At 49.8% G+C, this 27,988-nt stretch overlaps 3 protein-coding genes across 16 annotated transcripts in view; 1 reads left to right on the top strand and 2 right to left on the bottom strand.

Annotated features, from left to right (window-relative positions):
* Window positions 1–27: 27 nt before the first annotated feature.
* Window positions 28–7,106, bottom strand: CUEDC2 (CUE domain containing 2). 4 transcript variants are annotated; one of them, XM_082425358.1, is made up of 9 exons: window positions 7,051–7,106; window positions 1,941–2,027; window positions 1,447–1,590; window positions 1,291–1,352; window positions 1,082–1,203; window positions 814–996; window positions 611–672; window positions 438–525; window positions 28–353 (listed from the first exon to the last, which is right to left on the bottom strand). In XM_082425358.1, the coding sequence occupies exons 2-9, from the start codon at window positions 2,012–2,014 to the stop codon at window positions 207–209; spliced, it is 882 nt and encodes a 293-aa protein (XP_082281484.1). In that variant the 5' UTR covers window positions 2,015–2,027; window positions 7,051–7,106; the 3' UTR covers window positions 28–206. The 4 variants fall into 4 exon arrangements, 3 of the variants coding, with proteins under 3 accessions (XP_082281484.1, XP_082281485.1, XP_082281486.1); XM_082425359.1 differs by having other exon boundaries at window positions 438–498; XM_082425360.1 differs by lacking the exon at window positions 1,447–1,590 and having other exon boundaries at window positions 7,051–7,104.
* LOC309643025 (uncharacterized protein C10orf95 homolog) lies at window positions 1,941–17,544 on the bottom strand (the record flags this gene model as incomplete). Of its 6 annotated transcripts, none has more annotated exons than XR_014253489.1 (3): window positions 10,043–10,141; window positions 16,682–16,733; window positions 16,855–17,544. XR_014253489.1 is itself a non-coding variant. In XM_082425402.1 (2 exons), one exon carries the CDS (start codon window positions 17,542–17,544, stop codon window positions 16,885–16,887), a length of 660 nt encoding a protein of 219 aa, XP_082281528.1. In that variant the 3' UTR covers window positions 1,941–2,027; window positions 16,855–16,884. The 6 variants fall into 6 exon arrangements, 4 of the variants coding, with proteins under 4 accessions (XP_082281528.1, XP_082281530.1, XP_082281529.1 ...); XR_014253490.1 differs by lacking the exon at window positions 10,043–10,141 and adding an exon at window positions 10,148–12,348; XM_082425402.1 differs by lacking the exons at window positions 10,043–10,141; window positions 16,682–16,733 and adding an exon at window positions 1,941–2,027.
* The window catches only part of MFSD13A (major facilitator superfamily domain containing 13A), a 23,840-nt gene continuing 13,316 nt past the window's right edge, over window positions 17,465–27,988 (top strand). For 3 of the 6 annotated variants that reach the window (XM_082425255.1, XM_082425251.1, XM_082425256.1), the window contains exon 1: window positions 26,553–26,679. Coding sequence is in view for 1 of the 6 variants with exons in the window: in XM_082425257.1 (XP_082281383.1) it covers window positions 26,495–26,679 (185 nt within the window). In the remaining 5 variants the exon portion in view is untranslated. Of the gene's footprint in view, window positions 17,604–20,298; window positions 26,680–26,744; window positions 26,765–27,988 lie in introns of those variants that run through there. The other 3 variants (XM_082425257.1, XM_082425252.1, XM_082425254.1) reach the window with 3 other exon arrangements.

Below are 27,988 nucleotides of genomic sequence, written 5' to 3'. Positions count from 1 at the left end.
GTGAAATGACCAGAATGCACTCACACCTTCCTGGGGCTACCTTTACTGTGCCCATGGCAGCTCCAAGAGGAGGTTAACACTGTGGAGCAAGGAAGTAGGGAAAGACGGGGGACAGGAGTTAGGGCGGGCCCTGTGTGGAGGTGTAGGGCGCCTGCATCCCTCTGGGATCTGAGCCTAGACGGCTCCGGCAGAGTCTGGCGAGTGCCTCAGTGGAAGCGGTACTTTCTGGCTGGCTTGAGGTTGATGTATGTGGCCTTCATCTCCTCAGCCTCAGGGTTCCGCACATCTTTGAATCGCTCCCCTTTGGTGCTCACTACCTGGTTGTCGATGTATCGGATCAGCTTCTTGGGAGCCTGTCAGGCAATCAGGTAGTGAGTAGCAGAAGCCAGGAGACAGTTGCACCCACTCCATGACCCTAGGAGCCGCGACCGTCTCACCTCCTTAGGAGTCATAGGCCGGTGAATCTTCTGATCCTCTGCGCTATCCACCATCATGTACCTGCCAAAAACTGGCTGGGTGAAGCTCCTGCCAGCCTAGGAAAACCCTCTTAAGGGCCAGGCCCAGCCCGGCCCGGCCCAGCCCAGCCCAGCCCAGCCCAGCCCAGACTCACTTCTGCAGGATGAAAGACTTCAGCTCATCCTTTTGGGGGCCTCTGAGGCGCCTGGGCAGGTCCTGCAGAGAGAGGAAGCCTGTCTAGGGCCTAGGGTACCAGCAGGAAAAGCAAATGGGGATAGGCTAGGGGCGGGGGCTTAACACTAAGGTGGAACATAGCTGAGGTTACATGGGGTTGGGGGGGCGTCTAGCAGAGGATACCTGGTTGGGGCCATCCCAGGCTGGAGGCCCCTCCTCCTTCCCCTCTACCAGCATCTGCACAGCTTCTTCCAAGTCCCCTCGAGCTTTGGCCAACACCCACTGGGCCTGCTCCACCGAACAGGTAGGGAACACCTCCAGAAGTACATCCACCCCTGGCAGCAGTTCCTCCTCAGCGCCGGATGCCTGTGGGCATAAATGTTGACAAGAGGCAATACTTCCTCCTTTTCAGGGCCCTAGCTCCCTCATCGGTGCCCTCCTCTACCAGTACCTCATCTTGGGTGTCCCCAGCAGCAGTCGGAGAAGACATCGTCTCTTCTCTGAGCCGCTGCAGAGGCTCTGGAGAGACAGATACCTGACCTTGGACCTCAGAGCTCTGTGGTTGCAGGTTCTCTTAAAGAGGCAGAAAGAGCAACAGGTTTGCCAGGGCTTTGGAGGATGGGGGTTTGAGTCACCCAAGTGCCCGATTCCCAGACTCACCTTTGTTCCTGGCACCACTCAACTGCCCTGAGAGCTTCTGCATCATTTCCCCTATTGTACCTCTGAAAAGGCAAGGAGGGCGGTAAAAGGACAACTCTGGCCACCCTCCACAATCAGCCAGCCCTCCTCCTCCTCTTGGTCCCAGCCAAGCCCCACCTGGGGATGTGGGCGAAGCCAGGCACATAGGCCTCCATCATCTCAGTGAAGGCCTCCATATCGAAATTCTCCTCCGATGGGCCTGAGGGGCCCAGGTCCTCAAGGACCCCGAGCACATAGGAGAAGATGACCTCATCCAAGCCGCTGCAGGAAGGGGACAGGACAAGCCCTGTTACCTCCAGCATTGCCACCTAGCCTGGGACTCCAGCCCTCGGCTTCATGGGGTCCAGGAGCCAGACCTCAAGCCTTAAGCCCAGAAGAGTATCCCACCCCCCCACCCCCTCAGAGCTTTGGTTTCTCATCTGTTCAACAAGGGTGACAGGAACAGGATGAGAGGTAAGGCCATACCAGCAAATCATAATCAGCCCTCCTCCACCTGAGGAATAGGGCTGAGTACTTCCCACCCCAGTCTTTCCACTGGCCAGGGCCCAGAGTACTGCCCAGCAGCTCCAACTCTGGCCCAAGCATGACCCTTCTAGGAGAGCAGCTTCTACCTGAGGTCAGCCTCTGGGAGGTGCGTCTGAACAAAGGCAAGGAGGGCTGCACTGACAATCCTCTCCAGCTCCATGCTCTCTCCTCTTCTGAAGGGACACAAGACAGAGGCTTGTCAGGCCCTCTTCTGCCTACCCCTGCCCACCAGGTCCAGGGGCGGCCAGCTCCTCCCTCCTGCCCTGCTGTGGAAACCATTTGTTGATGTTGCCCATAGCTTCCAGTTCTTCAGCCCTCCCCCGCTCCCTCAAGCAGAGCCACAGCCCCCTGCCTGCCTGTCTCTCCACCTCCTCCAGCCTGAGACAGGGCAGGACACTGTCTCAGGAGAAAGTTTCCAGAGTGGACGTTTCCCTCCCACCTCCCCCTGACCTCTCCCCCTCTCCCCACCCCATTCCCCAACAGTAGGCCTAGACCCTCTGGGAAGAAGCCAAGGTCTTGAGGTCACATGCCTCCTGGCTGAGGAATCCCATCACTGAGAGGGCCACTTGGCCCCCAAGTCCAACCACAAGGGACCCATTGTCCAGCCCCCCAAGGAGCAGGCCTCAGGACTGAGCACAGCCGTTCCCCCACCCAGAATGGGCCACCCACCCTCTGCACAAAGGGGCTTTTCTGGCTCTGGGGCCCAGATAGAAGGGGAAGCCTTTCATGAATTCTCTCTTCCTGCCAGGTCCTTGCCCTTCCAGCAGCTTGGGCCTATCTACGGAGGACTTTCCATCTTCCTTCCCAAGGCCTACGGAGCCCTACAAGATCTGGCCTTTGCTTACCTCTCCAACCTCACCACTCCCTCCTCGCTGACTCCACTCCTGCCCCAGCAGCCTCCTTGCTATTCCTCAGACTTGCCCAGTTTCTTTCTACCTGTCTCCTCCAGATATCCACATGGCTCATCCCCTCACCTCTGCCAGGGCTCTGCTCAAATGTTGCCTCCACAGAGAGACCTTCCCTGACTAACCGGCCAAAATTAGGCATTCCCCATACTCCCCAATCCCTTACTCTGCTTTATTTTCTATATAGCATATACTACAGCTCCATGTTATCTTTATGTTTATTTGCCTGTTGTCCTCCCCCACAGAATGTAAGCTTCAAGAAGAGGGAGTTTGGGGGGGGGGTACTTTGTCTTATCCATTGGTATAGCCCTAGAACCTAGAAGAATGCCTGCACTTAGTAGGTGCTCGATAAATACTTATTGACTTATTTCATTCCTACTTACATGCTTTTGACTCCCTAAAGTCTGTATTTGGTAGCCAGGAACATTTAGGTGGTAAAGAACTGCTCCAGACCCACAAGTCCAAATGTCAGCTCATTATCCCACTCAGAAGACTCAGGGGCACCTCAAACTGGACCTACCCCCAACTCACCATATCCTCCCGATCTGTGTACTCCCCCTCCAAACAGGCACCTCCTGTTTCACTGGCTAACATGACTCACTCAGCTGCCGAACCTGAAACTTGGGGGTTACCCTTGATTTCACCCTCTCTCAACCCCTGCTGCAATCAATCAATCACCAGGTCCTGTTGAATCTATTCCCTTATTATTCTCCATTCTATCCACTTCTCCCCAACTACAGTCTGGCTTCCGCTCTACTAAATTTTCTCAGGCTAAGGGCATGAGTTACTTTTTCAGGTTTTGGTCTCATTAGGTTGAACCATATGAACTTGCCAATATTAACCTGTTTTTGATCTCAAAAAGAAAAGAAAAAGGGAATTTCTTATAGTTTCACCTAATATTTGCCCTTTCAAGCAGCACCAATGTTGGTCTAGGAGGCATCACATCCTCCTATTTCTCTTCTACCTCTCTGGCCATTTCTTCCCAGGCTCCCTTCTCTGTCCCCCTCTCCTCTGCTTCCCCCTAAATGTGGCAGCAAAGTTCAGGCTCAAAGCTGCGTCTCCTTTCTCGTCAGTCTGCACCCTCTCTCTCTGGAAGATCTCATCTGGGCCCACATCTTCTTGTACCAACTCCATGTCACCAATTCCCAATGTCCAATCCTCTAGTTCAGACTCCTCCTCTGAGCTACACACTTGTACATCTACCTCTCTGATACCTCCATGGGGATGACTTAACATGTCCCAAACTGACATTCTCCCAAGTCTTTTATTCCTCCAAGGCTGTCCTCAGTATACGCATGTCCACGTACCCAGCTGTTCCTGCCACAAGTCTGGGAATTATCATTGACACCATCCTACCCCTTGCCTTCTCACATCCAATCAGTCACCATGCCCTGACCATTATCCCTCAACATATCTACTTCTCTCCATCTCTACTCCCACTTGGCTCCAACTCTTGCCTTAACTGCAAGAGTTTCCTAAACGTTCTCCCCACTACCATCTTTCCCCCAACAACCTATTCTCCACAAAGATCATGGCTGTACAATATTTACCAAAAAATCACACTTTTCCTGCTTAAAATCTATCAGTGATTTCCTGCTTCCCTTCAGATAGTCCAGATTCTTTTTGTGGCCCTCAATTCAGGGCCTTACTCCTGCCTACATCTCTCCAGCCTCACCATGCAGCACGCCGCCCCGGGATCACTCCCCTCCACCCCGGCTTGCTTTCAGCTTGCCAGCACTCCAGCTTTTTCACGGCAAGGGTCTTTGCACAAACTGTTTCTTCTGCCTGGGCAACGTGCCACCTCCACCCCTTCACTTGCTAACTCCTCTCACCTTTCAGGTTTCAGCTTACAATTTCCTTCAAGGGATGCTCCCCTGACCCTCTAGAACTGGTTTGGTCTCCTCTATCTTACACCCTCATTGCAGACTACACTTTTCCTTACTTAGCAGCACCTTTTACAGCTATAATTAAAACATTACTGGGGCAATGTTTAATGTTTCTTCCACATGTTTCATGAGGGCAGAGACTACACACCTGGCTTATTCATCAATGTACACTCAGTGTCTTCTGTGAAGTAGACACTCAATAAACAGTTACTCCCCACTTTAGAAATGAAGAGATTGAAGCTCAGTGGGTTTAATGACTTGCCTAAAGTCACCTGGTTTGACTGTGGTAGTCAGGAGATAAATCCAGGACACCTAGTTGAGTGAGTGTATATTCTAGGGGCTACTCCAGGGGATGGGGAGATGTCAAGACCTCCAACTGGGTTGAGATAGGGTTACCATCTATTATCGCAGTTCCCTTGTCCCCTGACTGGTAACACAGAGTTGCTGTGACAGCACAGGGGTCACTTAGGACAGCAGAACTGAGAAGCCCTATCCTACCAGGGGAGGCCAGCCTCTTGCTCCAGACCCTAGCATAGGCCCTGGGGAGGAAGAGAACTGCTCAGACAGGGCATACCAGATCCCATCATGCAGCTCCCCCAAGAAGTCAGCCCCCTATGGAGACCTACATCCACCCTGGGTTATACCAATCCTGGCTGCTAGCAGTTGCCTGCCAACCTCTGCTGGGACAAAGGTCCATGGATGCTGCATGAAAGCTTCTAGGGACGAAGCTCTCAGGGATGTGTCTGATGCCCCTAGGTTTCTAACCAAGGTCCAAGAGCTGGGGAGTTATTATTAGGAAACACCCCACTGTGCCCAAATAAAAAGTCTTCCTGCCCTGAGCTTTTGCTCTAGCTTGTCTCCTAGTGGAACATCCCCCTTCCTCCTGTTCTTGGGCTGCCCAAACTTCACCCAGCCTTCAAAGCTTGCCACTTCTTTTTCACCCTTCTCCATCCCCCTAGGCTTCCTCAGTATCTCTTTCCTGCCCAGAGGCTTCTCCTAATATTTCTCCTCCATAGTCCCTAAGCTGGGGAAGCTGCAGCCTGAGCAGCCAGCCTTCTCCAGGGTAAGAACATGATTTCCATGAGACTTTTCAAATTCTGGATATAGCCCACAGAACCCCATTACTTCCTGGGGGCTCCAAATCAGGGTTCACTGGTTAGTTGCACCCATGAAATGTGATTGTCATCCTGTCATGAGTCCTGTTTAAACACCTCTGATGAAGGTAAAAATATTTAGCATTTACTGACTGCTTACAATATATCAGGGATTGTGCTATGCACTTTACATGTATTAACTTACCTAATCCTCACAATTACCTTAACATATAGATACTAATATATCATATTGATATTATCCCATTTACCCAAAAGGAAATGGAGGCACTGAGAGGTTAAGTAACTTGCCCAGGGTCACACAGTAAGTTAATGGCAGATTTACACCCAGGCAGTCTGGCTCATTGTTAATCACTACACTATACCACCTTTCATGATGCAAATGGTCAGTCCCCAGCCTGTAATCTGATCCTCTCCTGCTTGGCTGGCCCTCTTGCCTACCTCAGAATCTTTGCTCACACCATTCTCCCCATTCAGAATGTCTTTCCCTTTGCCTCTCACTCTGCAGGCCTCACTTCCTCCCTGGAGCCAACCCTGACTGCCCCATCCTCACTGCCCCCAGCTGGCCTGAGAGCATCCCCAGGACCAAGCACAGGCCTGGACTTTCCAGATGTTCCATAAAACCCCCCTGGACAAGTTTAAGTTGAGACTGGGGGAAGGAGTACCATGTTGTTCCCTTGGGGTGGGGAGATGCCCAAGGTGGAGGGAGAGCAGAAGGCCATGTGGGAGGAGGAATCCTGGGAAGCAGAGTGGAAGAAGTCTGGGGCACTCAAGAGGGTCTAGAAACGAGGTCTTCACTGCTTCTCCCAGCCCCTACGAAGCCCAGCTCCTGGGGCCCTAGTCCCATAACGCAGGTTCCAGAACACATCATTGTCCCCTGACCCCCAAGTCAGGTCTTAGAGGAGCCAAGGACACCGATGGGTACACAAGGGATTCCGGCATCCAAAGTCAGGCAGGAGCACAAATGGGGGGAGGCGGGAACACAGGAAGTGGGACCACGATGATGGCCGACCCCTGAAGCAGGAGCTCCCTAAACGAGCTAGCGGGGTACCCATAAGCATCCAGAATAGTGGGCCCGAGGGCACAGGGATGCGGTTGCGGCCCTGAGGGACACATGACGAGGGAGGCCTGAGCAAGCTAGAATGTGCCTTGATACAGGCCAAGGCGAGAATCAGAGATGGGGGGTCCGGCGGGCCCCGGGGGTACCGTGGGGAGACACACAGGACGGGTACCCTGGGTCAACGCTCTCCGCCACTCTCCTAGCCCTGGGTCGGGGCCTGGAAGGGAAATCACCTGCTCCGTCGGGCGCCGCCGGCGACTTGTCCCGCGCGGTGCAGCTCTCATCCCCCAGCCCCACCAACGAGATCAAAGGCGGGGCCCAGAGCGGTTTCTTTCCAGAAGCGCTGTGGTAGCCATTTTTAAGAAGGGCATGCCCACAACTGGGCGGGGCTTCTGCTACCATTCTCATTTGTCTCAGAGCTTTGGGCGAGCTCCCGAGGCGGCCATTTTTGTTGAGGGCAGGGAGGAGTTAGGCTTGGAGGTCCAGCCAGTGGGTGGAGTCTCAGTGACTGACTGTATCCCCTCCTACTGCCTTGTCGTCTGACCAGACAGGAGAACATTTTGACCCCACCCAGTGTCTTCCCATCTGTCTTACTTCCTCGCCCCCAAATCTCCGCCCTCAAATCCTGTAGCTTCCCCACCCCCACCCCGCCCTTGTCTCGCCCTCGTTGGTTCTTGTGGCCCTACTCCTAGACCCAGTGTTCTTCCCCAAATCCCGTGTCTCTTCCCCTTCGTGTCCAGTCCATATTCAAGCCCTGTCACCCAACAACTCTTAGGTGCTGACTTACCCGCCATGTCTATCTCTCCTTTGTATTCTCTTAACAGCGATGTTTCCCCAAGATTAGTGTGGGTTACAGGGCCTGGGTCTTGGGACCTGAAGCCTGGTTTGGATGGTGGAGGGGGTGGCAGCAGGTGCTCTGAGCGAGGATCGACCTGAGCGCAGATCCAGGACGGCCTGCAGGCCATGCCCACCCCCAGTAACTTCATGCCCGAGTTGGCAGGGCTTCTCATTTAGGACAGGACGGCTGAAATCCAGTACCCTGTAAGGCCTCAGCTTCCTCTTTCTCTTCCTGCTATGGAGCTTCCCGGTGCTACCCTGTGGGGAAGCCCATAGCTTTCCCTTCCCAAGAACCCTTTAATGGGTCATGAGGGAAGGAGTTCCATTCAAGGGTGAACTCTCCCATCCCCGATCAGCAGGGATGAGCCTCTTTTCAGGGCTAGTCCCCTTGTGGGGCGCTGGGGACCCAGAGATTGTCCCTATCCGCAGGAGCTCACAGTCCAAGGTAGAAAGTCCCATCCTCTCTTCCCTAAGGAGAGGCAGTGCCAAAATATGGAGAAAAAGGGGATCACTGCTCCCTCTTCCAGTCCTGTCCCTCACAGCAGCCTCCCACCTCCCCACCAGGATCCTCTGGCCTCAAAGAGAGCAAGATGTTGGCTGCTGGAGAGAGGGGGCAGGAAAGGGGAGGGAAGAAGGAGGGAGCACCTTTGGCGACACGTCTCCCATAAAAGCACTGCTGCTGCCAGCCTGGTGCTGCTGGGGTTAACGAGGGGTGGGGTGACAGCCACTCTGAACTCTGGCCAAGCAGGCCACTGGGAAAGGGGTGATGGATAGCTGCCAGCCCTCTAAAGACTTGGCCATCGCTCCCCTTCCCCAGTCCCCTATCCTCCCTCCCCCTCCATTGCACAATACTGATGACTCTTCTCTCCCTACCACCCCCATTACAGGAATTTTCAGGTTTCCTCAGAAGAGCTGTCCCTAGTCCTGGCTCAAGACCCTTGTGGCCATCCCTGAGGCATACCATTCCCCCTCCCCCACGGCCTGTTTCTTGAACAGCAGTTGGATGTAGCTACATATTATCATGGGAAAGAACTTCCTGAGCTTTCGGGGAAGGATGATGGGAAAGACCATTTAGAGGGAGCCCCTCAATTCCCAGTTCAGACCCTGGAGAGTCTCAACTCTGTGCAGCAAGGGTTAGGTTTTGGAGTCAGAGGACAGAGGGTGGGCTGAGGAGAGGGACCACCACAGGCACAAGGACACACACAAACTGTAAGGCAGGGGATCCAGGGAACACTTGTCCTTCTCGACATTCCATAGCAGGCTGGACCTTAAGCCCCTGATTTGCTGTCCCCTCAGGTCTCAATCTCTCTCCACAGGATGGGAACAAACTCCACTTACGCTTTGGATGGTGCTTGACGCTACATGAGGTGAAAGGAGGGATAGCGATACCTCCTCTCTCCGCATTCCGTCAAACTGATGCTGGGTCTCCTGAGCTGGTGGGAGGAGCTAGAAGCCTGCGCCGAAGCTTCCCCTAGCACATCAATTCCCCATCATCCAACCTCAGAATGAGGAAATTGGGCTTGAATTAGGCATAAAGAGCAGATTTCCCAGACATTAAGAGCAGAGAAAGAACCCAGCTGGCTGGTCTCAAGGGGTGGGAGGGACTCAAGAGACTGAGGTGAGGAAGGGAATGCTTTGAAAGATGGCGGGGGAAGAAGGGGGTCCCCACTCTTGCTTGAGGTCAGCAAGGGCTCTCTGGGCAGGGTGCCTGGCCCTCCCACACCTTCCTCCTTTCTCAGAAGAGCCGGGATGGGGCGGGGGCGGGAGTTGGCTGGAGCGGGCCCTATTTAAGGAGCAGTCTCTGGGAGCATCACTGTAGATCCAGCTCCAGGAGGGAGAGAAGAGGCTTCATGGGTAAGTGCAGAACCCTTTCTCTCAACTCAAGCAGGGTGGGGGTAGGGTGACTCCTGAGGCTGCCAGCTTGCCTTTCCATCTCCAGGTATAGGCTGCAGGTCTGCCCCGTGAATGGGAATAGCACCCCAGCCCTCAGTTTAACTCCGTAGAAAGTCAACGTGTGTTTCAGGGAAGTCTTTCTCTTCTGCTCCCTTATCTATCCCAGGTACTTCAGATCTTCACTTCAGGTGGGGAGATTTTCAGGGAGCTGGGACTCCTGGACCTCTCTCTATCTTGGGGATCCACATTTTGTGGGTCCTCTTTGGCTCAGGAAGCCACTCATTCTCTAGAGAAATACCCTTCTCAGCGTACATGTTCTGGCTGTTCCCCTAGCCCCTTGCCCATCCAGTTCCACATCTGGCCCCACCAGGAGCATATCTGTGCAGGAGATGACGGGTCTGACTCTGCAGTACCCACAGAATCCCTACCACAGCCCTGAGTCCCCTCCCCTCATATCCTACATCAGTATCCTGTTAGAATTTAGAGAACCCTTACCTCTTTCCCTAGCAATGGGCCCCTATTTTCAGCTCCAAGCTCAGACCCTCGATGGGATAGGAGGAATCTTGAGATCCCAGGTTCCTCTTCTGACACATCCTGGGAATGGGGGAAAATTCACAGAAGGGATCACAGGAGGGCAGCATCAAGGCTAAGAGAACTTTGGCCATCTGGCTCTGAGAACTGAATTCCATAGGCTGTGAGCTCTAGCAAATGCCCTGGGGACTCAGTTCTGGTGCCCGGCTGTGCTGTACTGTCAATACTGAGGTCATGGGGGACCTGCTGTCTCAGGCTCACAGCATCCCAGCCAGGTGCTGCCACCTGCCAGAACTTTTAATAACTTCGAGTTACTCTTCTTGTCAAAGACTTCAATGGCTCCCCAAAACTCCTCACCTTGCCATTAAAGTCTTTCAAAGTATGGCCTCCACTTAGCTTTCAAGCCTGATCTTCCATTGCTCCCTGGTTATAACCTGTCTTCCAATGAAACCCTGCTACTTCCTGCTCCTGCTGCCATGCTTTTATTCATGCTGATCCCTCCTCAGTTCTTCCTGGGACACCTCCATTCCATCGCTATCTGCCGGAATCCTATACATCCTTCAAAGCCTTTCTCAGATGCCTCTTACAAGAATCTTCTCCAACCCCTCAATGATGCATATGATCTCCTACAAGTCCTCCACACTCCGCTTCCAGTGGGGCTTGATTCATGAGCCCCATAGTGTCTAGTCCTGTGTCCTACACAGAGTGGCTGTTCAATAAATGTTCCTTGTATCTTGCTGAGTGTGTCTCATGTATGAAGAGGCAGTTTGGCCTAGATGTTAAGGCTACAGTCAGATTTCCCAGGTGTATTCTCTGTGTGTACCCTTGGGTAAGTTGTTAACTTCTATCAGCCTCAGTTTTCTCATCTATAAATGGGAATAATAATTATACCTACATCAACGTTTTTGTGAAGATTAAATGATAGTTTTTGTACAGGGCTCTAGCACGATGCCTGCACACAGTAAGTTCTCAGTTAAGTGTGTGAGATTGCTATGATTCTTTTTTTTTTTTTTTTTTTTTTTTTGTATTTTGGCTGTGCCATGTCACATGGCATGCGGGATGGTTCCCTGGCCAGGGATCGAACCTGGGCCTCCACTGTGAAAGCACCAAATCCTAACCACTGGGCCACCAGGGAATTCCCTGTTATGATTCTTATTATCCTCCCTTCAGTAGGATGTGAGCTACCCAGTTGGGAGGTAGGCTAGGGTTTAAAATTGGTCAGTCAGGGTTTATTGAGCAAAGGGCTCTAGACCAGATGCCAGGGTTGGGTAAAGCTGGGGCGAGGCCAGGAGGAGAAGGCCATCAAGATGAGTTTGGTAGCCCAAGCCCTGCTGGGATCTAGAAGCTCTGGATTCCCACCTACTGTGTGACATTGGGTGAGTCACTCCTCTCTGGCCTTGGTTTCCCAGCGTAAGGTCAACTGAGGAGGTTGGGCCAGGTGAACAGTAAAGTCCCTGGCAGCCCAGATGTTTTATGAGTTCTAAGCTTCTAAGGGTTAAGTTCAAAGAAAAGATCAAACAAAGAAGCATCTAGGCTCCCTGCAGGGCTTCCTTACATCCTTAGGGCTGAAGCAAGCACTGGGGTTTGGAAGGATTGGCATGTTGGACTGAGCTGAGTGGCAGTACTTCCTTCAAAAAGCCTGTAATTGGGGGCCTCCTCCCTCACTGGAGCTGGGGGATAGGGGTATATTGTGTGCAGTCTCTGGGCATTTCCAGGGCATATGTGGAAGACTTGGGGGAAGAATGTGAGCAATGCGGATTCTCAGAGATGGGGGAAGTGTTTTTTTTGGTTTTTGGTTTTTAAATTCCTGTGAATGGAATTTTTGGGGATGTGTACTTAGTTCTTTTTTTAAAATTAATTAATTAATTTTGGCTGTGTTGGGTCTTCATTGCTGCAGCGAACGGGGGCTACTCTTCGCGTTGCGGTGCGCGGGCTTCTCACTGCAGTCGCTTCTCTTGTTGCAGAGCACGGGCTCTAGGCACGTGGGCTCAGTAGTTGCGGCACGTGGGCCCTAGAGCACGCGGGCTTCAGTAGTTGTGGCTCGCAGGCTCAGTAGTTGTGGTGTGCAGGCTCAGTAGTTGTGGCTCGCGGGCTCTAGAGCGCAGGCTCAGTAGTTGTGGTGCATGGACTTAGTTGCTCCGCAGCATGTGGGATCTTCCCGGACTAGGGCTCAAACCCATGTCCCCTACATTGGCAGGTGGATTCTTAACCACTGCGCCACCAGGGAAGTCCCGAGATGGGGTAAGTTGAGAGACTTCAAGGGTCTGGACCTGAGACGATAGAGAAGGAAGGGGATTCAGAACACACCTAACTTGGTATGAGACTCATGATTTACTTGAAACCTCCCTTGTTTCAAAAAAGGATTTGAGGAGGCTTACCAGCATGCAGACAATTCTCTAAGATTAAAACATAAAATCTGTGACAGAGTACATTTTAAATGTGTATCCTTTTTGATCCAGAGATTCAATTTACTTATTACTGCTATTTTTATTTTTAGTTAGAAATTATTTCAAACTTAAAGTAGCCAGAATCGTACAAAGAACTCTGGCTTAGCCTTCTACCAGATTGACCAACTGTTAACGTTTTGCCATGTTGCTTTCTCTAATCTATAGTCCTCATTCAAATCTCGTTACTTGTCCCAACACTGTCCTTCACAACAATTTTCATTCTGGTCCAGGATCCAAAACAGGATCATGCGTTGCATTTAGTTTTCATGCCTCTGTCTCCTTTGACCTGAAACCTTTGTCTTTTATGACACTGACATTTTTGAACAATTTTCTCTCAATTTAGGTTTATCTGAGGTTTCCTCATGATTATGCCTTACTGCTGAACTGATGTTGTATTTTTCAGTTTAACATATCAGAGAGCACATGATGTCAATTTGTCTCTGTTAAAGAAAAAATTTTAGGGACTTCCCTGGTGGCGCAGTGGTTAAGAATCCACCTGCCAATGCAGGGGACACGGGTTCAATCCCTGGTCCGGGAAGATCCCACATGCCGCAGAGCAACTAAGCCTGTGCGTCACAACTACTGAGCCTGTGCTCTAGAGCCCGCGAGCCACAACTACTGAGCCTGCACACCACAACTACTGAGCCTGCGAGCCACAACTACTGAAGCCCGCGTGCTCTAGGGCCCACGTGCCGCAACTACTGAGCCCACGTGCCTAGAGCCCGTGCTCTGCAACAAGAGAAGCCACCACAATGAGAAGCCTGCACGCTGCAACTAGAGAAAGCCCGTGTGCAGCACCGAAGACCCAAGGCAGCCAAAAATAAATAAATAAAATAAATAAATTTTAAAAAATTTTTTTAAAGACACTCATTAAAGATGGTAAGAAAGACTTTTAAGAGGGACTACTGCAATGGGGTTAAAGTGTTATCCACCAGTTTTCCCTATTATACTATCACGTTACTATTTTTTTTCAGGTTACTATTTTAAAATTTGTAATTAATAAATATCTTATTGGAACACATTTGAAACTATATAAATATCCAGTTTCTCATCAAATTTTCACCCATCAGTTTTAGTATTCAGAAATGATTCTCACCTGAATCAATCATTACTCTGATGATTGGGAATGGTGATCTTCTAATTTCATTATTCCTTCTACTATAAGGAAGAGCTTTCCTTTCATATGTATTTTTTAGTTAGTATTAGTATGGACTTAGGGATCCTTATTTTATTCAGCAGGTTATAATCTGTTACTGTGATTATTTGTTTCGATGCTTAAAATTGTCCTTGATTTGGTCAGTGGCAGTCCCTTCAAGTTGGCTCCTTTGTTCTTTTGACATTTTTGATCAGTCCTTTATTTTCTGGCACAAGTTGTTCCAGTCTCATCTTGTACCTTCCCTGCCACAGCCTTGGAATCAGCCATTTTCCCAAGGGGACTGGTTCCTTTTAGTGGAGAATGTAATTTAGAACCAAAGATCTAGGCACTGGCTGTGCTTGTGCTGCTAGGGTGGCATTGTTCAATGATTCAATTTCTAATTCTAAGACTTCAGATTCCACAATTTAACACTTGTGTATGTGAATAAAGATGCATATTCAAGGACATTTATTCTCATTACCCTCACAACTTCCAAATAAGACCCAGCCATCAGCTTATTTTTTGCCTGTATTACTTCAAAAGCCTCCTAACTGCTCTCCCGATTTTCAAAATGGCCCCTCTATAGTCTCTTTTCCACACAGTATCCAGAATAACTTAAAAAAAAAAAAAATCTCATCACATTTCCCCCTGCTCATAACCCTCCATCCCCTAAGAATAAAATCCAAAGTTTTCTACATGGCTTCAAGGTACCACAGGATCCAGCCTCATCTGTAACCTCATTAATTATCACTTTCCCGCTCGCTCACAGGACAAGGACACCCCAACCAAAGGGTGTTTGTACTTGCTTTTCTCTCCCAGCTATTCAAATGGCTCGTAAAGGTCTTTATTAGGTCTCCACTCAAGAGTCACCTCTTCAGAGAAGCCTTCCCTAACTATCCTGTTGAAAACAGCACCCCATTACTTATCACTGTGTGACATTACATCGTATATTCCCATTTGCTTGTTGTCAGTCTCTGTTTCTCTACATTACACCTCTAAAGTAGGCTCCATGAGGGCAGGGAGTTGTTTGGTTTTTCTCCCGTAGCACCAGTGCCTAGAACACTGCCCAGCAAACTGTGGGCTCTCAAATGCCTGTCAAGTGAATAAGGATAACTTTCATTCCTTGGGACTTTTGCACCCACCATACTTCCTGCCTGGCTTCCCCTCACCCTTCTCTTTGCATGGCTAGCTTCTTCATATTCTTTAGATCTCAGCTTAAATGTCTTCCATAAGGACAGAAACTGCCACGGCTGTCTCATTCACTATGGTATCCTCAGGGCCTACCACAGTTCCTGGCAAATAAAAGGCACTCAAGAAATTTGTTGGATGGACTTTTAATAGCTAAAAACTGGAAAGAATCCAAATGCTATAGAATATTGGATGACTGTTAAAGAATGAGGTAACTCCATGTGCATTGGCATAAAATGATGTCCAAGATATACTTAATGTATAATGCAACAAGCAAAACTGTGCAATTCATTTTATGTAATTAATACTAGGTGAACAGAAAAAAACAGTAAAAAATACTAGATTGGACCTCAGTGATCATTTAGGGGTGAAGGATATTAGAACAGTTTTTAACTCCCGATTTTATAAATTTCTGTATTGCAAACTACTTTTTAAAAACAAACACTACCCTTTGAGCACTTAGTACATGACAGGCACTGTGGTAAACATTTTTTGTGCAGGATTTCACAGTACCTTCTCAATAATCTTATGAGATAGGTCCTAATACCATCATCCCCATTTGCAATGAGGAAATTGGTTCAGGGACATTAAGCAATTCATCTAAGGTCACACAGCAGACCCATCACACTACAACACCTCCCTGTGTCTTATAATTAAAAAAAAAAAAAAAAGGAAAGGAAAATAAGATGAAACTAGGGATAACAGTTCAGGATCAAGGTTTTACACAAAAGATTCTAAGCAAATTTGGCTCCCTAGAAACCAGGGCAAATAGAAAAATATGATCAATTATGAGATCCTTGGTGATTCAAAGATAAAAGCAAACCACTTATCAGCAGAAACAGCTTTACCAAATGCTGAGGTTTAATAGAACTTCTCCATGAAACTCATAAATACAGCAGTGTTCAATCAAGTGATCTACAGCTTCAATAACATACCTGTATACCCAGGCAGCTGTTGGCCAACCACAAATGGAAGTTCAGTGAAAGCAATTCCAATAGGAGCCAAATTTATACAGCCTGGGCATCAGATCTGGTGGTCTGGCCAGACTCTTAGTTAAAATTGGATGTGTGGCCTAACCCTCCAGCAAACTCCTATAATATTGCAAATTCACCCTATTAAACGCTGTTAGCAAGAATCAGGAGACAAGAAGTGACATTCATCTTAAATTTCAAAGTTGGTAAATTTTCCAGGTAGGCTGGGTTGGTTTTCTTCTTCTTTTACAGATGAAGAAACTGAGGCTCAGAGTCTAGAAAATGTCAGAGCCATTATGGATCTGATTATGGATCCCCTCCTCAGCCTTCCTCAGCCATGCTTGTCATCCACGCCTCAACAAAATAGCTTATGCCCTCAGAATCTCTCTGGGGGAGGTGGGCCTCAGGACCTAGAAGAGTGTCCTCTTGCACTGGAAGGGAGCTGGTTAAGGGAGAGTGAGGCCCAGCCAGTGAGGAAGCACACTTTTTCCAGAGGTCCACTCTAATACTCACCTCCAACACCTTGTACCCCAAGATGGAAAGTAAGGCTCACATGACACAGATGAAGAAAAACCCCCATCCCCAAGCATAAAAATGATCTTGAAGCCTACACTTGACTTCACTCATTTATTTACTTTTCTTACAAGCTGGGGATAGGTGGGCCCTCAACTTGGGGAGTTTGGAGAGCTTTGCTGGAGGGAGGACAGGAAAAAGCGAAAGTGGGGGCTTATTGCAGGGCAGGCTTCAAAGGGGAAGAAGATGGGGAGGAAGGAGAGAGGAAACAAAGGGTTCAGGCCCTCCTTCCACCACACACTCAGGCTTCCCAAGCCCAAGTAGAAGGAAGGAGTAATAGGACACCCACCCACAGATGTCCTTGATCCATTCTCGCCCTTGCCCCGCCATCCAGCAATAACCTGAGAGAAATCAAGGAAGTGCAGGAAGTGGGCGGTGGTTAAAAAAAAAGAAGAGGTGACAGGTGCACCCAGCCCCAGCGCACAGCTGTGGCGGCAGGAGGAGAGCCGCGCGCGTGCTCACCCTGGCCGGCCGCCGGGCCTCGCGGCGCCCTCAGCTCAAGTCTTTCCTCTTCTTCCGGCGGCCGCGCTCCGCCGCTTCCCCCGCGGGGCTGCTGTCACCGCTGCAGCTGCTGGCTGGCCGGCGCAGCACTCGCCTCTCCGTACGGTACTCGGGCTCGCGCACGCGCGGCGCGCCCTGCAGCAGGAACTCGCCGCCGCGATAGGTGACGCGCACGTCGGTGCGTGGGTACGTGCCGTACGCTCGCCGCAGCTCCCGGCGCACGAAGTCCGGCAGCTCGAGGCGCGGCCCGAGTGCACGCTCCACGCGGCCCCATCGCAGCTCAGCTTGCAGGCTGCCGCCTTCCGGCCACTGCGTCCCGTTCTCGACCGCCGCCAGCCCCGCAGCTGCGGGCTCCTGCAGTGACGGCCCTGGGTAGCTGGGCGCTGGGAACGGCGGTTGCAGGGCCGCGGTGTAGGTCTGCGGGAAGGCCCACAAGGGCGGCGTGACCACTAGCGTCGCGCCCGTGGCGTGGAAGCAGTGGTATTCCCGCGGAGCCGTCCACTCGCCCGCGCTCAGGCTCGGGGGCCGGCTGCAGAAGTTGTGGGCCTGAATGGGGGGCAGCAGCGGAGGGGCGGGCAGGTAGGTGTAGGTGAGGTGCTGCAGCAGAGGCCAGACGTCCTGCCCAGGCGCCAGGCAGCAGTATGTGTACATGGTGTGAAGCTCAGGCGGCCGGCATTGTTACTGGGATCTCGTCCTGGTCCAGACCTGGGGTAAGGATGTGGGGTGTGGGTACACTTTGTTCTCATCTCCACCACCGACCCTGGGGCCTGGTTACCTGGGGCTCTGGTTCACAGCAGGGGGCCCTGCACGTGTGCCCGACTTCGGGGAACTCTTCCTAAGGAGTTCAGCTCCCACCTCACCTCTTGTCCTAGGGCTGGACCCAAACCCCAGGCTCCCAGCAGGCAAGAAGGACCCAAGCCTTTTTCAAGCCCCCAGTCCTGAAATGCTCTTCCCAGGTAGCTCCCCACTCACTTGTCTCCTTTAGCCTGGGGGAGCTGGTCCCCAGCATTTGGGGGAACCAGAGAGATCCAAGAGCGGGGCTCCTCTCCACCACTTTTTAGTTGAGCTGCTCTCCTCCATGCCCTGCCGCAGCCACACCTCCCGGTTTCCAGGCAAAGGGAAACACCTTGAGCTGGCCAGGAGCCAGCCAGCTTGTGTCTACACTGGGTGACCCTGCTGGTCATACCGGCTGCGACTTAGACGCTGAGGTCTGTGCTCAGGGATGCCCGCAACATCACTGAGGACATCCAGTGGCCTTTCCAGTCAAGTTAGCTCCCTGTTCTCCACATCCCCTTTTTCCAGCCAGGTGGGTTGAGTTATCCTAACATTTGAGTGAAGCTCCTGCACATCAGGCAGTGAATCAAGTTGCTTATGAGCATCTAAGTTCAAGTTTACATCAACCCTAGGAATGAGGTACTAATATTTTTCTGACTTTACATAGCAAGAAGCTGCTTGCTTCAGATTTGGTACACAATAAATGTATTCTATGACTGGGGCTTACGTAGGTTAAGTGTCTTGTCCAGACTCACACAGCTAGTTATGGTAAGGGCAGAATTCAATCCCGTGTGTCTCAAGACTTGTGCTCTCAACAATAGCCTAATCACCAATCCATGCTGGGGCTTTTTTCGGACTGACAATCCTCCCCTCTAGAATGTTCCATAAGAGCTTATAACTTTTTTAAAAAAGAACTTCTAATTCTTATTAGCCACGTGAAGAACATGGTGGTATCATTCTCATTTAATAGATAAGGAACAAGAGATTCAGAGAAGTTAGGCCACTTTCCCAGGTTCACATAGTCTATAACTGGCACAGTGGGATTTGAACCCAGTGCAAATGATTCCAAAGCCCAGAAGCTACTTGGGTGAAGCCAGGAAGGTTGCTTCGTTCAGATGGGTTGAGCACTGTCTGAGCTCCAGTCCCCTCTGGCTGCAGGTCATGCCCTTCCACCTCTCTTCCCCAGTGGGCTGGGTAGTAGTTGCTGCATGATTAAAATGGATACCCTCTTCTAGTTTCTGGGCCGCCAGGCCATCATACTTTCCTTCCCCTTCTTCTGTTGACTTAAGCAGCATCATGACTAACCCCCATAGGTTCTCCTAGATTCTCAGCATCCCTCAAAGCCCAGCTACCCTCTGAGGAGGTCCCCCACACTCAGCCTGGTGATGTCACATTTCTTTATACCTGACTGAGCCACTCTGTCAAGTCTAATTCAGGCCAGTGGCCTAGTGAGAACAGCAGCTAGGACTAGGTTAGGGTATGTATCTAACACGCCCTACCCAACAGCTCCAAGAAGGGAGCCTCTCCTTTAAGAACTGGTCCCAGGACATAGTGGCCTTTGTTGGGGGAGGCCTCCCACCCCCAAGATGTCCATGGCTTAATCCCTGGAGACTTGTTAGTATGTTATATTACATGGCAAGGGGGAATTAAGGTTGCAGATGGTATTAATAAGGTTGTTAATTAGCAGTCCTTAAAATAGGGAGATTATCCTGGATTATCTGGGTGGGCCCAGTGTAATCACAGGAGTCAAATGTGGAAGAGAGAGGCTGAAGAGTCAGAGTATGTGATACTAAGAGTCAACCAGCTCTTGCTGTTTTGAAGATGAAAGGGGTCATGAGCCAAGGAATGCAGGCAGCCTCAAAGCTGGAAAAGGCAAGGAAATGGATTCCTTCCTAGACCCTCCAGAAAGGAATGCAGTTCTGCCAACACCTTGACTTTAGTTTATGAGACAGAATTCCAACCTCCAAAACTGTAATAGATTTGTATTAAGCCACTAAGTTTGTGGTTATTTGCTAGAGCGTTAGTAGGAAATTAGTATACCTCCCCACTCCTATTTATAACTTTGCCCCCTCTCCAAATCACAGCACTTGAGGAGTGTCCAAAACTACCTATTATAGACTGACCTCACCCCAGCCTGGAGCTCAATGATGGACCCTGTGTGACTGGCCAGTTTCTCCCCCATGGGGATCTGGTCATACCTGGGTGGGAGATGAGGAGAGTGTGAGACCAAGCTCAAGTTGGAGCCTGGGACAGTGAGAAGCCTGCATTTTAATATTGGTTCTGACATGCTTGCTGAAGGAGACTGGGGAGGCAGTCTTCAGGAAAAATGAGAAAAATAAGGACCAAGCTGTGAGTTTCTCAGCATTCATTCACCCTGATTCCAGTAACAGCCCCCAGATTTTTTGGGTCCCACACCTTGTCTAGTCTCAGGAAAGTGGTTCTGGGGGAGTTGGCTGTAGCCCATCCTTAAATTGCCTGGGTGATTTAGGGCTAAACCAATCATCACTGTCGTCCCTCAGGCCATAGTGATTGGTTTAGGGTAGCCATGTGACTCAATTTGGGCCAATGGGAGCCAAGCCCAGGGCTTTGTTCTCTAATTGCATGGAGTGAAGTGCTCTCTACCCTGGACAGAGATCTGAAAGAATGCAGTTCTGAGTCCAGAGGTGAAGATCTCTCTGAGCATAGAGCTGCAGAAGAAGTGGAGCCAAGGGTCAGAGAGAGAAACTGGGTCCTGATGACATCGTTTGAATCCTGGACTTTGAAGTTACATGAGCCAATCAATCCCCTTTTTTCCCCCTCTGGTTTTATTGAAATATAATTGACATACAGCACTTATAAGTTTAAGGTGTACAGCATGATGATTTGACTTCCATATATTGTGAAATGGTGACCACAATAGGTTTGGTTAACATCCATCATCTCATATAGATACAAAAAAAAAAGAAAAAAAATTTTTTCCTTGTGATGAGAACTCTTAGGGTGTATTCTCTTAACAACTTTCAGCTATACCATACAGCAGTGTTAACTTTGCTCATCATGTTATACATTACATCCCTAGTATTTATTTATCTTATAACTGGAAGTTTGTATCTTTTGATCACCTTTATCCAATTTCCCTTTCCCCATAAATTCCTTTCCTACTTAATCTAGTTTGAGGGAATCTTTTTTTATACACATAACTGGTTGTGTTTACTTCATATAATTTTTTTTAACATCTTTATTGGAGTATAATTGCTTTACAATGGTGTGTTAGTTTCTGCTTTATAACAAAGTGAATCAGTTATACGTATGTCCCCATATCTCTTCCCTCTTGCATTACTTCATATAGATTTAACCACAAAAGACATAATGAAATGGGCATTTAAAAAATTATTTCAAAGCACCATCATGTTAGTCTTTAGAAAATTGAATGTTTAGGTTATTATACTATGAAGTCTTCTGTTGCTTGCATCAATAATACACCCTGACTGTTTTTCCCCCAGAATTTTATTATGAAAAATTTCAAAATTCAGCAACCTGAGTAGTTTCTGCTCAGTGACCCCCACGATCAGAGGCTCTTTTGTGGGCAAAGTAGAGGATGGAGAGAGTCTGGAAGCCAGTCTTGGAGGAGGTTCACACCCTAGTTTAGGAAAACTGACAACCAAAACAAGATCAGGGAATGGAAAAGAGACATGGGAGTAGATTCATCTGGACTTGATTCCATATAACTGCCTGGATGGAGAGGGGAGGGTAAAGGTGGATGCACATGTTTTTAGCTTGGTCAGCTGGGTGGGTAGTCAAGACGATCCTGGAAATAAGAAACACTTGGGGTGATCGGAAGTTGAGGGAGTGCTGGGTTCAGGTGGGACGTTTGGGAAGCTATCCAGCAGCAGTTTTATATTCAGGCTGGAGATGGGAGGTGGAGTAGTCATGAAGGAAAGGTAGTAGGTGAAGTTACCAGAACGGCTGCTACCCTGGCCCATATTACACTGTGTCATCATGGCTGCCAATTTGTTGCGTTCCACCTATGCCTTTTGAGGGCAATTGAGGTATAGTTCATGTACAATGTTATATAAATTTCAGATGTATAACATAGTGATTCACAATTTTTAAAGGTTATATTCCATTTATAGTTACTATGAAATATTGACTATATTCCCTGTTATACTATATATCCTTATAGCTTATTTATTTTATACATAGTAGTTTGTACCCCTTAATACCGTACGCCTATCTTGCCTCTCCCTTGTTCCCTCTCCCAACTGGTAACCAATAATTTGTTCTCTATATCTGAGTCTGTTTCTTTTTTTTTTTTAAACTACTTTTTTAAACAAATTAATTAATTAATTTATTTATTTTTGGCTGTGTTGGGTCTTCGTTGCTGAGCGCAGGCTTTCTCTAGTTGCTGAGAGCGGGGGCTACTCTTCGTTGTGGTGCACGGGCTTCTCATTGCGGTGGCTACTCATTGCAGAGCACGGGCTCTAGGTGCGCAGGTTTCAGTAGTTGTGGCACATGGGCTCAGGAGTTGTGGCTCGTGGGCTCTAGAGCTCAGGCTCAGTAGTTGTTGTGCATGAGCTTAGTTGCTCTGTGGCATTTGGGATATTCCCAGGCCAGGGCTCAAACCCGTGTCCCCTGCATTGGCAGGCGGATTCTTTTTTTTTTTTTTTTTTTTTAATTTTATTTATTTATTTATTTATGACTGTGTTGGGTCTTCATTTCTGTGTGAGGGCTTTCTCTAGTTGCGGCAAGCAGGGGCCACTCTTCATCGCGGTGCGCGGGCCTCTCACTATCGCGGCCTCTCTTGTTGCGGAGCACAGGCTCCAGACGCGCAGGCTCAGCAATTGTGGCTCACGGGCCTAGTCGCTCCGCGGCATGTGGGATCTTCCCAGACCAGGGCTCGAACCCGTGTCTCCTGCATTGGCAGGCAGACTCTCAACCACTGCGCCACCAGGGAAGCCCGGCAGGCGGATTCTTAACCACTGCACCACCAAGGAAGTCCTGTTTCTTTTTTCTCATATGCACTAGTTTGTTTTATTTTTTAGATTCCACATAGAAATGAAATCATGCAGTATTTGTCTTTCTCTGACTTATTTCACTTAGCATAATACCTTCCAAGTCCATCCATGTTACTGCAAATGGCAAAATTTCATTCTTTTTTATGGCTGAGTAGTATTCCATTGTGTATGTGTGCATATATATGTATATATATAAATATGTATATACACATATATATATATGCTCACATGTTCTCTTTTTTAATATTTATTTATTTGGCTGTGCTGGGTCTTAGTTGTGGCACGCGGGATCTTCATTGTGGTGTGTGGGATCTTTTAGTTGAGGCATGTGGGATCTTTTAGTTGCAGTGTGCAGGATCTAGTTCCCTGACCAGGGATCGAACCTGTGCCCCCTGCATTGGGAGCACGGAGTCTTAGAGGCTGGACTGCCAGGGAAATCCCTAGGCTCACTTGTTCTTTATCCATTCATCTTTTGATGGACACAGGTTGCTTCCATATCTTGGCAATTGTAAATAATGCTGCTATGAACAATGGGGTGCATGCATCTTTTCAAATAGTGTTTTCATTTTTTTTCAGATAAATACCCAGGAGTGGAATTGCTGGGTCATATGCTAGTTCTATTTTTAATTAATTAATTAATTTATTTATTTATATTTGGCTGTGTTGGGTCTTCATTGCGGTGTGCGGGCTTCTCACTATGGTGGCTTCTCTTGTTGCGGAGCACGGGCTCTAGGCACACGGGCTTCAATAGTTGCAGCACGCAGGCTCAGTGGTTGTGGCATGCGGCCTCTAGGGTGCGTGGGCTTCAGTAGTTGTGGCATGTGGGCTCAGTGGTTCTGGCTCGTGGGCTGTAGAGCGCAGGCTCAGTAGTTGTGGTGCATGGGCTTAGTTGCTCTGCGGCATGTGGGATCTTCCCGGATCAGGGATCGAACCCATGTCGCCTTGGCAAGCAGATTCTTAACCACTGCACCACCAGGGACGTCCAGTAGTTCTATTTATAGTTTTTTTGAGAAACCTCCATACTGTTTTCCATAGTGGCTGCACCAATTTATATTCCCACCAACAGGCAATCTTGTTTTTGAAGTCCCTTTTACCCCATATAGTGTATGGCCTGACAAGTTTAAGTGAATGTGTGAAGAATTTTGAAAATGGAAATCTGGGGGACCCTCTCTGCAACTAAGAAAGCCCTGGGAAAAACTGCCCCGGTGAAGGGGCCCGAGGAGGAGTTGTTAGGTAGGAGGAGAACATGGTGGAACATAGATCACAGAGGTCAGAAGCCATGGGAGGAGAGAATTTCAGGGAGAGTTTTTGTATGTCTCTCTCCCACGATCCAGAGACTCTGATATGACTCAAGAAGGCAGGCGATATGATCTTCAATTGCACCCCGTGTCCCCTCCCAGTTATCTCTGTGCTTGACAACTGGGAAGGGAAATCAGAGATAATCACAAGGCCCAGCCCTGGTGCTGACAAAAAAGGCTAACTGGTTACATTGTCTATAAAATCAGAGGGCTGAGGGAACTCAGGGTGGGGTATTCAGTGCAACACAGGAGCCAAAGTCTTTCCTATAAGGTCACATCCAGTTCCAGCCCCTTGGCAGCTCTCCCCATTCTCCTGTTCCCCCACAGGATACCCAGGGAGGGCTAAGTAAAGGCTCAGTGTTGCTTTGAAATAAAGGCACATGCTGGCCAGAGATGGAACGGCAGAGGGACTCCTTTAGTCAATTTATGGAGGCCCTAGTGTACCAGACTCTATGCTGAATGCTGGGTTTCCTGCCCTTCCTGCCCTCCATTCTCACAGCCAGTAAAGCATAGATGGGGGTAAGGGGTAAGGATGGGGGAGAAATGGTAATCTTCCTTCTGGTCATGAGGGCTTTCTGGAGCATGAGGGGTTTCATCAATTGCTTGAAGTCTAGAAGAGAGGTGATGTGTGTGTGGCCAAGGGGAGACCTAGGAGGTAAGAAGAGGGTCTGAAAAGGCAGGACTGGGGAGGAGGAAAGTGAGACAGACTGGTGGGAGATGGATGCTGGGGGCAAGGTTCATGGGGCCTCTGGGGCTCCCCAGGAACTGGTTGAACAGACTCTAGCTCCTGGACACCCGGGCTCTTGTGTTGGACTGTTTGCTCTGGGTGGGCCCTTGCCAGGTTGTCAGGAAGGAGGAAGAGGATGATATTCCTGTTGACAACGAAACTCTTACACCCCTATTTCTCATTTAATGCCCACAAAATCCCTCTAAGGAGTAAAACAGAGGCTCACAAAAAGAGCGTCCCCGAAAAAGAAGTGGTGGAGCTAGGGAACTGAGTCCCAGGTCCCCCAGAAGCCAAAAGCCACACTCATGGCCCCATATCCCAGGGAAGGGAAACAGCAGTCTGGAGTCTGTGCTGTCTGATTGCCTAGAAATCTAAGTAGGCTTACAGGCCTGTTGGGAGAAGACATGGGACATCCTCACCAGACTAGACTGAGCAAAACAAAACTTGACTTTCAGGGTCTGGGCAGGGGTAGGAAGAGGAAAGACTCTTGTTCTGAGAGTCAGAAGGTCTGGGTTCCAACTTGTCTGGCCTCTTACTTGCTGTGTGAAAGTCACTGAATCTCTCCCAACCTGTTTCGTCATCTGTAAAATGGGGATAATAGCACCTACCTCCCAGGGATGACTATGTGAGGGCTCAACAAGATAATGCATGTAGAGTGCTTAACACAGCACAGGGCACATTGTAAGAGCTCCGTAGCCTTATATCTTACTATTACTATTAATAATATGAGGAGGGCTTCCCTGGTGGCGCAGTGGTTGAGAGTCTGCCCGCCAATGCAGGGGACACGGGTTCGAGCCCTGGTCTGGGAGGATCCCACATGCCGCGGAGCGGCTGGGCCCGTGAGCCACAGCTACTGAGCCTGCGCGTCTGGAGCCTGTGCTCCGCTACAAGAGAGGCCGCGATAGTGAGAGGCCCGCGCACCGCAATGAAGAGTGGCCCCCGCTTGCCGCGACTGGAGGGGGCCCTCGCACAGAAACGAAGACCCAACAGCCATAAATAAATAAATAAATAAATAAAGGAGTTCCTTTAAAAAAAAAAAAAAACCTTAAAAAAAAAAATAATATGAGGAGGTTGGGACTTCCCTGGTGGTGCAGTGGATAAGACTCTGAGGTCCCAATGCAGGGGGCCCGGGTTTGATCCCTGGTCAGGGAACTAGATCCCACATGCAAGCGGCAACTAAGAGCTCGCATGCCACAACTAAGGAGCCCACGTGCCACAACTAACACCTGGTACAACCAAAAAAAAAGAAAAGAAACAAGAAAAAATAATAAGAAGAGGTTGGGCTGCTTGGTTGCTCTCTCAGGGCCTGGTGCCTGTGGCCTGAACCCTGGTGCCCACAGCTCAAGCTGGGCCTGTCCACTCTTGAGGAGCTCACAATCCAGCATCAGGGAGTCCCAGGTCGTGCCACTGTCATCTTCTTATCTGTCTCAGCTGTGCATCCAGTCACACCACAAGGCTTGAAGGAAGGTGCTGAGCTCTCTTCATTTTCCGAATTAATAGTAAGGGGTGGGGGTCTTCCCCGGAGGTCTAGTGGTTAAGACTCCTGGCTTCCACTGCAGTGGGTGCAGATTCGATCCCTGGTGGGTTAATTAAGATCCCACCGGCCGCACGACAGGCAAAAAAAAAGGATGGGAGAGAGGATGGGAAGCTCTCAGAAAAACCTTGTTGATTTGAACTGAAATGACATTAAGCCTTTGTGGAAGTGAGAGGGATAGGGTGAACCGGCCAGGAATACAGACAATCTGCCCGTTTTTTGCTGGCGTCCACGTCCTCTTTTTGGTCCCTAAGGGCAAGCGCCCGTAACAAATATGGCGGCGGCATCCTCGGGCGCGAGCACCTGCCGAAGCAGCGGCCCCGGAGCCAAGCGGAGCCAATCGCTGGGCAGGAGCGGAAGAAGAGGCTGGAGAAGCTGCTGGAGGCCTGCGCGCAGGCGCACTGGCTGGCACCTGGCTCCGGGCAGCCGCGGGATTAGGCTTCGCCTGCCACAATTTCGGTGAGGGGCTGGCCCGCGGCCGGGGCTCGGGGGCAGGAGTGGGCCGGACTGGGGGCCAGTCAGTCACAAAGGACACACCCGAAGGGTACAGGAATGCTGTCTGCTCTGGGAGTCCTGGGGGCTGTCTGCGGGAGTCCCTGAAGTGCTCTGGTTGTGGGTTGAGAGAGTGCCTCGGGGCAGGGTGGGAGAAGCTTGGGCTCAAGGGGTGAGAATGGAATTCTTGCAGAGGGACTCCCTGAGGTCGCATGATGCATCAGGCCGGGATCCATTTCATTAACATAATGGCTTTTCATCCTGTTGGCGTTGTAGAACCAATTGGGGAGCTTTAAAAGAACACCGATGCTGGGCCCCGTCCTTAGAAATTACGATTTAATTGGTCAGGGGTGAGGCTTGGGCTTTGGTGTTATTGAGCAGCTCCTCAGGTGATTTTAATGTGCAGACAGGCTGGAGAACCACCACATGGTTCAGCACCAGCTATTGAATAAGGAACTCCTGGGTTGTTCCCAGACTCCTCTGTGGCTTGCGAGGGGGGCGTGGTCCTGGGGTGAAGTTGCTGATCCTCCAGTGCTGCTGTAGTAACCTGCGGAGCAGGGAGGGAAAGGGAGAACTTCACCAGTAGGGTGAAGTTCATTTCCAGCCTGAGGAGGAGGATGGGCCCATTAGTCACTGCATGGAAAGTGGGCACCCCTCCAGGGTGGGCGTCCCCAACAGCCCTGCCAGGGCTGGTCCAGCTGTAGGGAGACAAAGGGGGTGTGAAACAGGAAACACAGAAGACAATTCAGAGGTCACCTGCTTGTTGAAAAAAGGACACACCTAATATTTGCATAGGGTATAATACCTTTCAAATTCTTTTGATACCCCTGGGACAGGCACGGAATGGAATTTTCTCCTGCTTTGCAGATGTAGGAATAAACTCAGAGAGCTAGTTCGTGATAAGGTTCAAACTTGACCCAGGGCTCCCAACTCCAAATTATGCTTATTAGTAGATTTTTTCCCTCCATACTAATAGCTTCTCATACAGTCTCTAGTCCTTCTGAAGGGAATCAGAAGCTAACACCCACCCTCTTTCTGAAGCCCCTCACCCCAGGGGCCCAGTCTGTCATTCTTGGTTTCCTCTACCAAATTCATCAGCCCCCTACTCATCACAGGCTGGTTCAGAAATCAGGGAGCTGCTACTGTTTCTATCGTTTTCTGGTTCTTTATTTCCCAGAAGCCTGATGGGGTGAGGAGGGGAGAGTCTTTACATGATGCCGGGGGCTCCTTCTAAACATCTGATTCTGTCACCTGGCCACTCCCAGTGCCCCCCATC

Source organism: Balaenoptera physalus, assembly GCF_965194825.1.
Source record: "Balaenoptera physalus genome assembly, chromosome: 14".
NCBI classification, from domain to species: Eukaryota; Metazoa; Chordata; class Mammalia; order Artiodactyla; family Balaenopteridae; genus Balaenoptera; species Balaenoptera physalus.
The sequence above is the reverse complement of the archived record's forward strand: the minus strand, read 5'-3'. Positions and strand labels throughout refer to the sequence as shown.

Excerpts from the sequence above, each read along its gene's own strand:
- CUEDC2 (XM_082425358.1), bottom strand. The coding sequence starts at position 2,014 with ATGGAGCTGGAGAGGATTGTCAGTGCAGCCCTCCTTGCCTTTGTTCAG. Across the intron at positions 997-1,081 it reads CTGGGGACACCCAAGATGAG|GCATCCGGCGCTGAGGAGGA; the intron begins GTACTGGTAGAG and ends TTATGCCCACAG. Across the intron at positions 354-437 it reads GGCCTATGACTCCTAAGGAG|GCTCCCAAGAAGCTGATCCG; the intron begins GTGAGACGGTCG and ends ATTGCCTGACAG.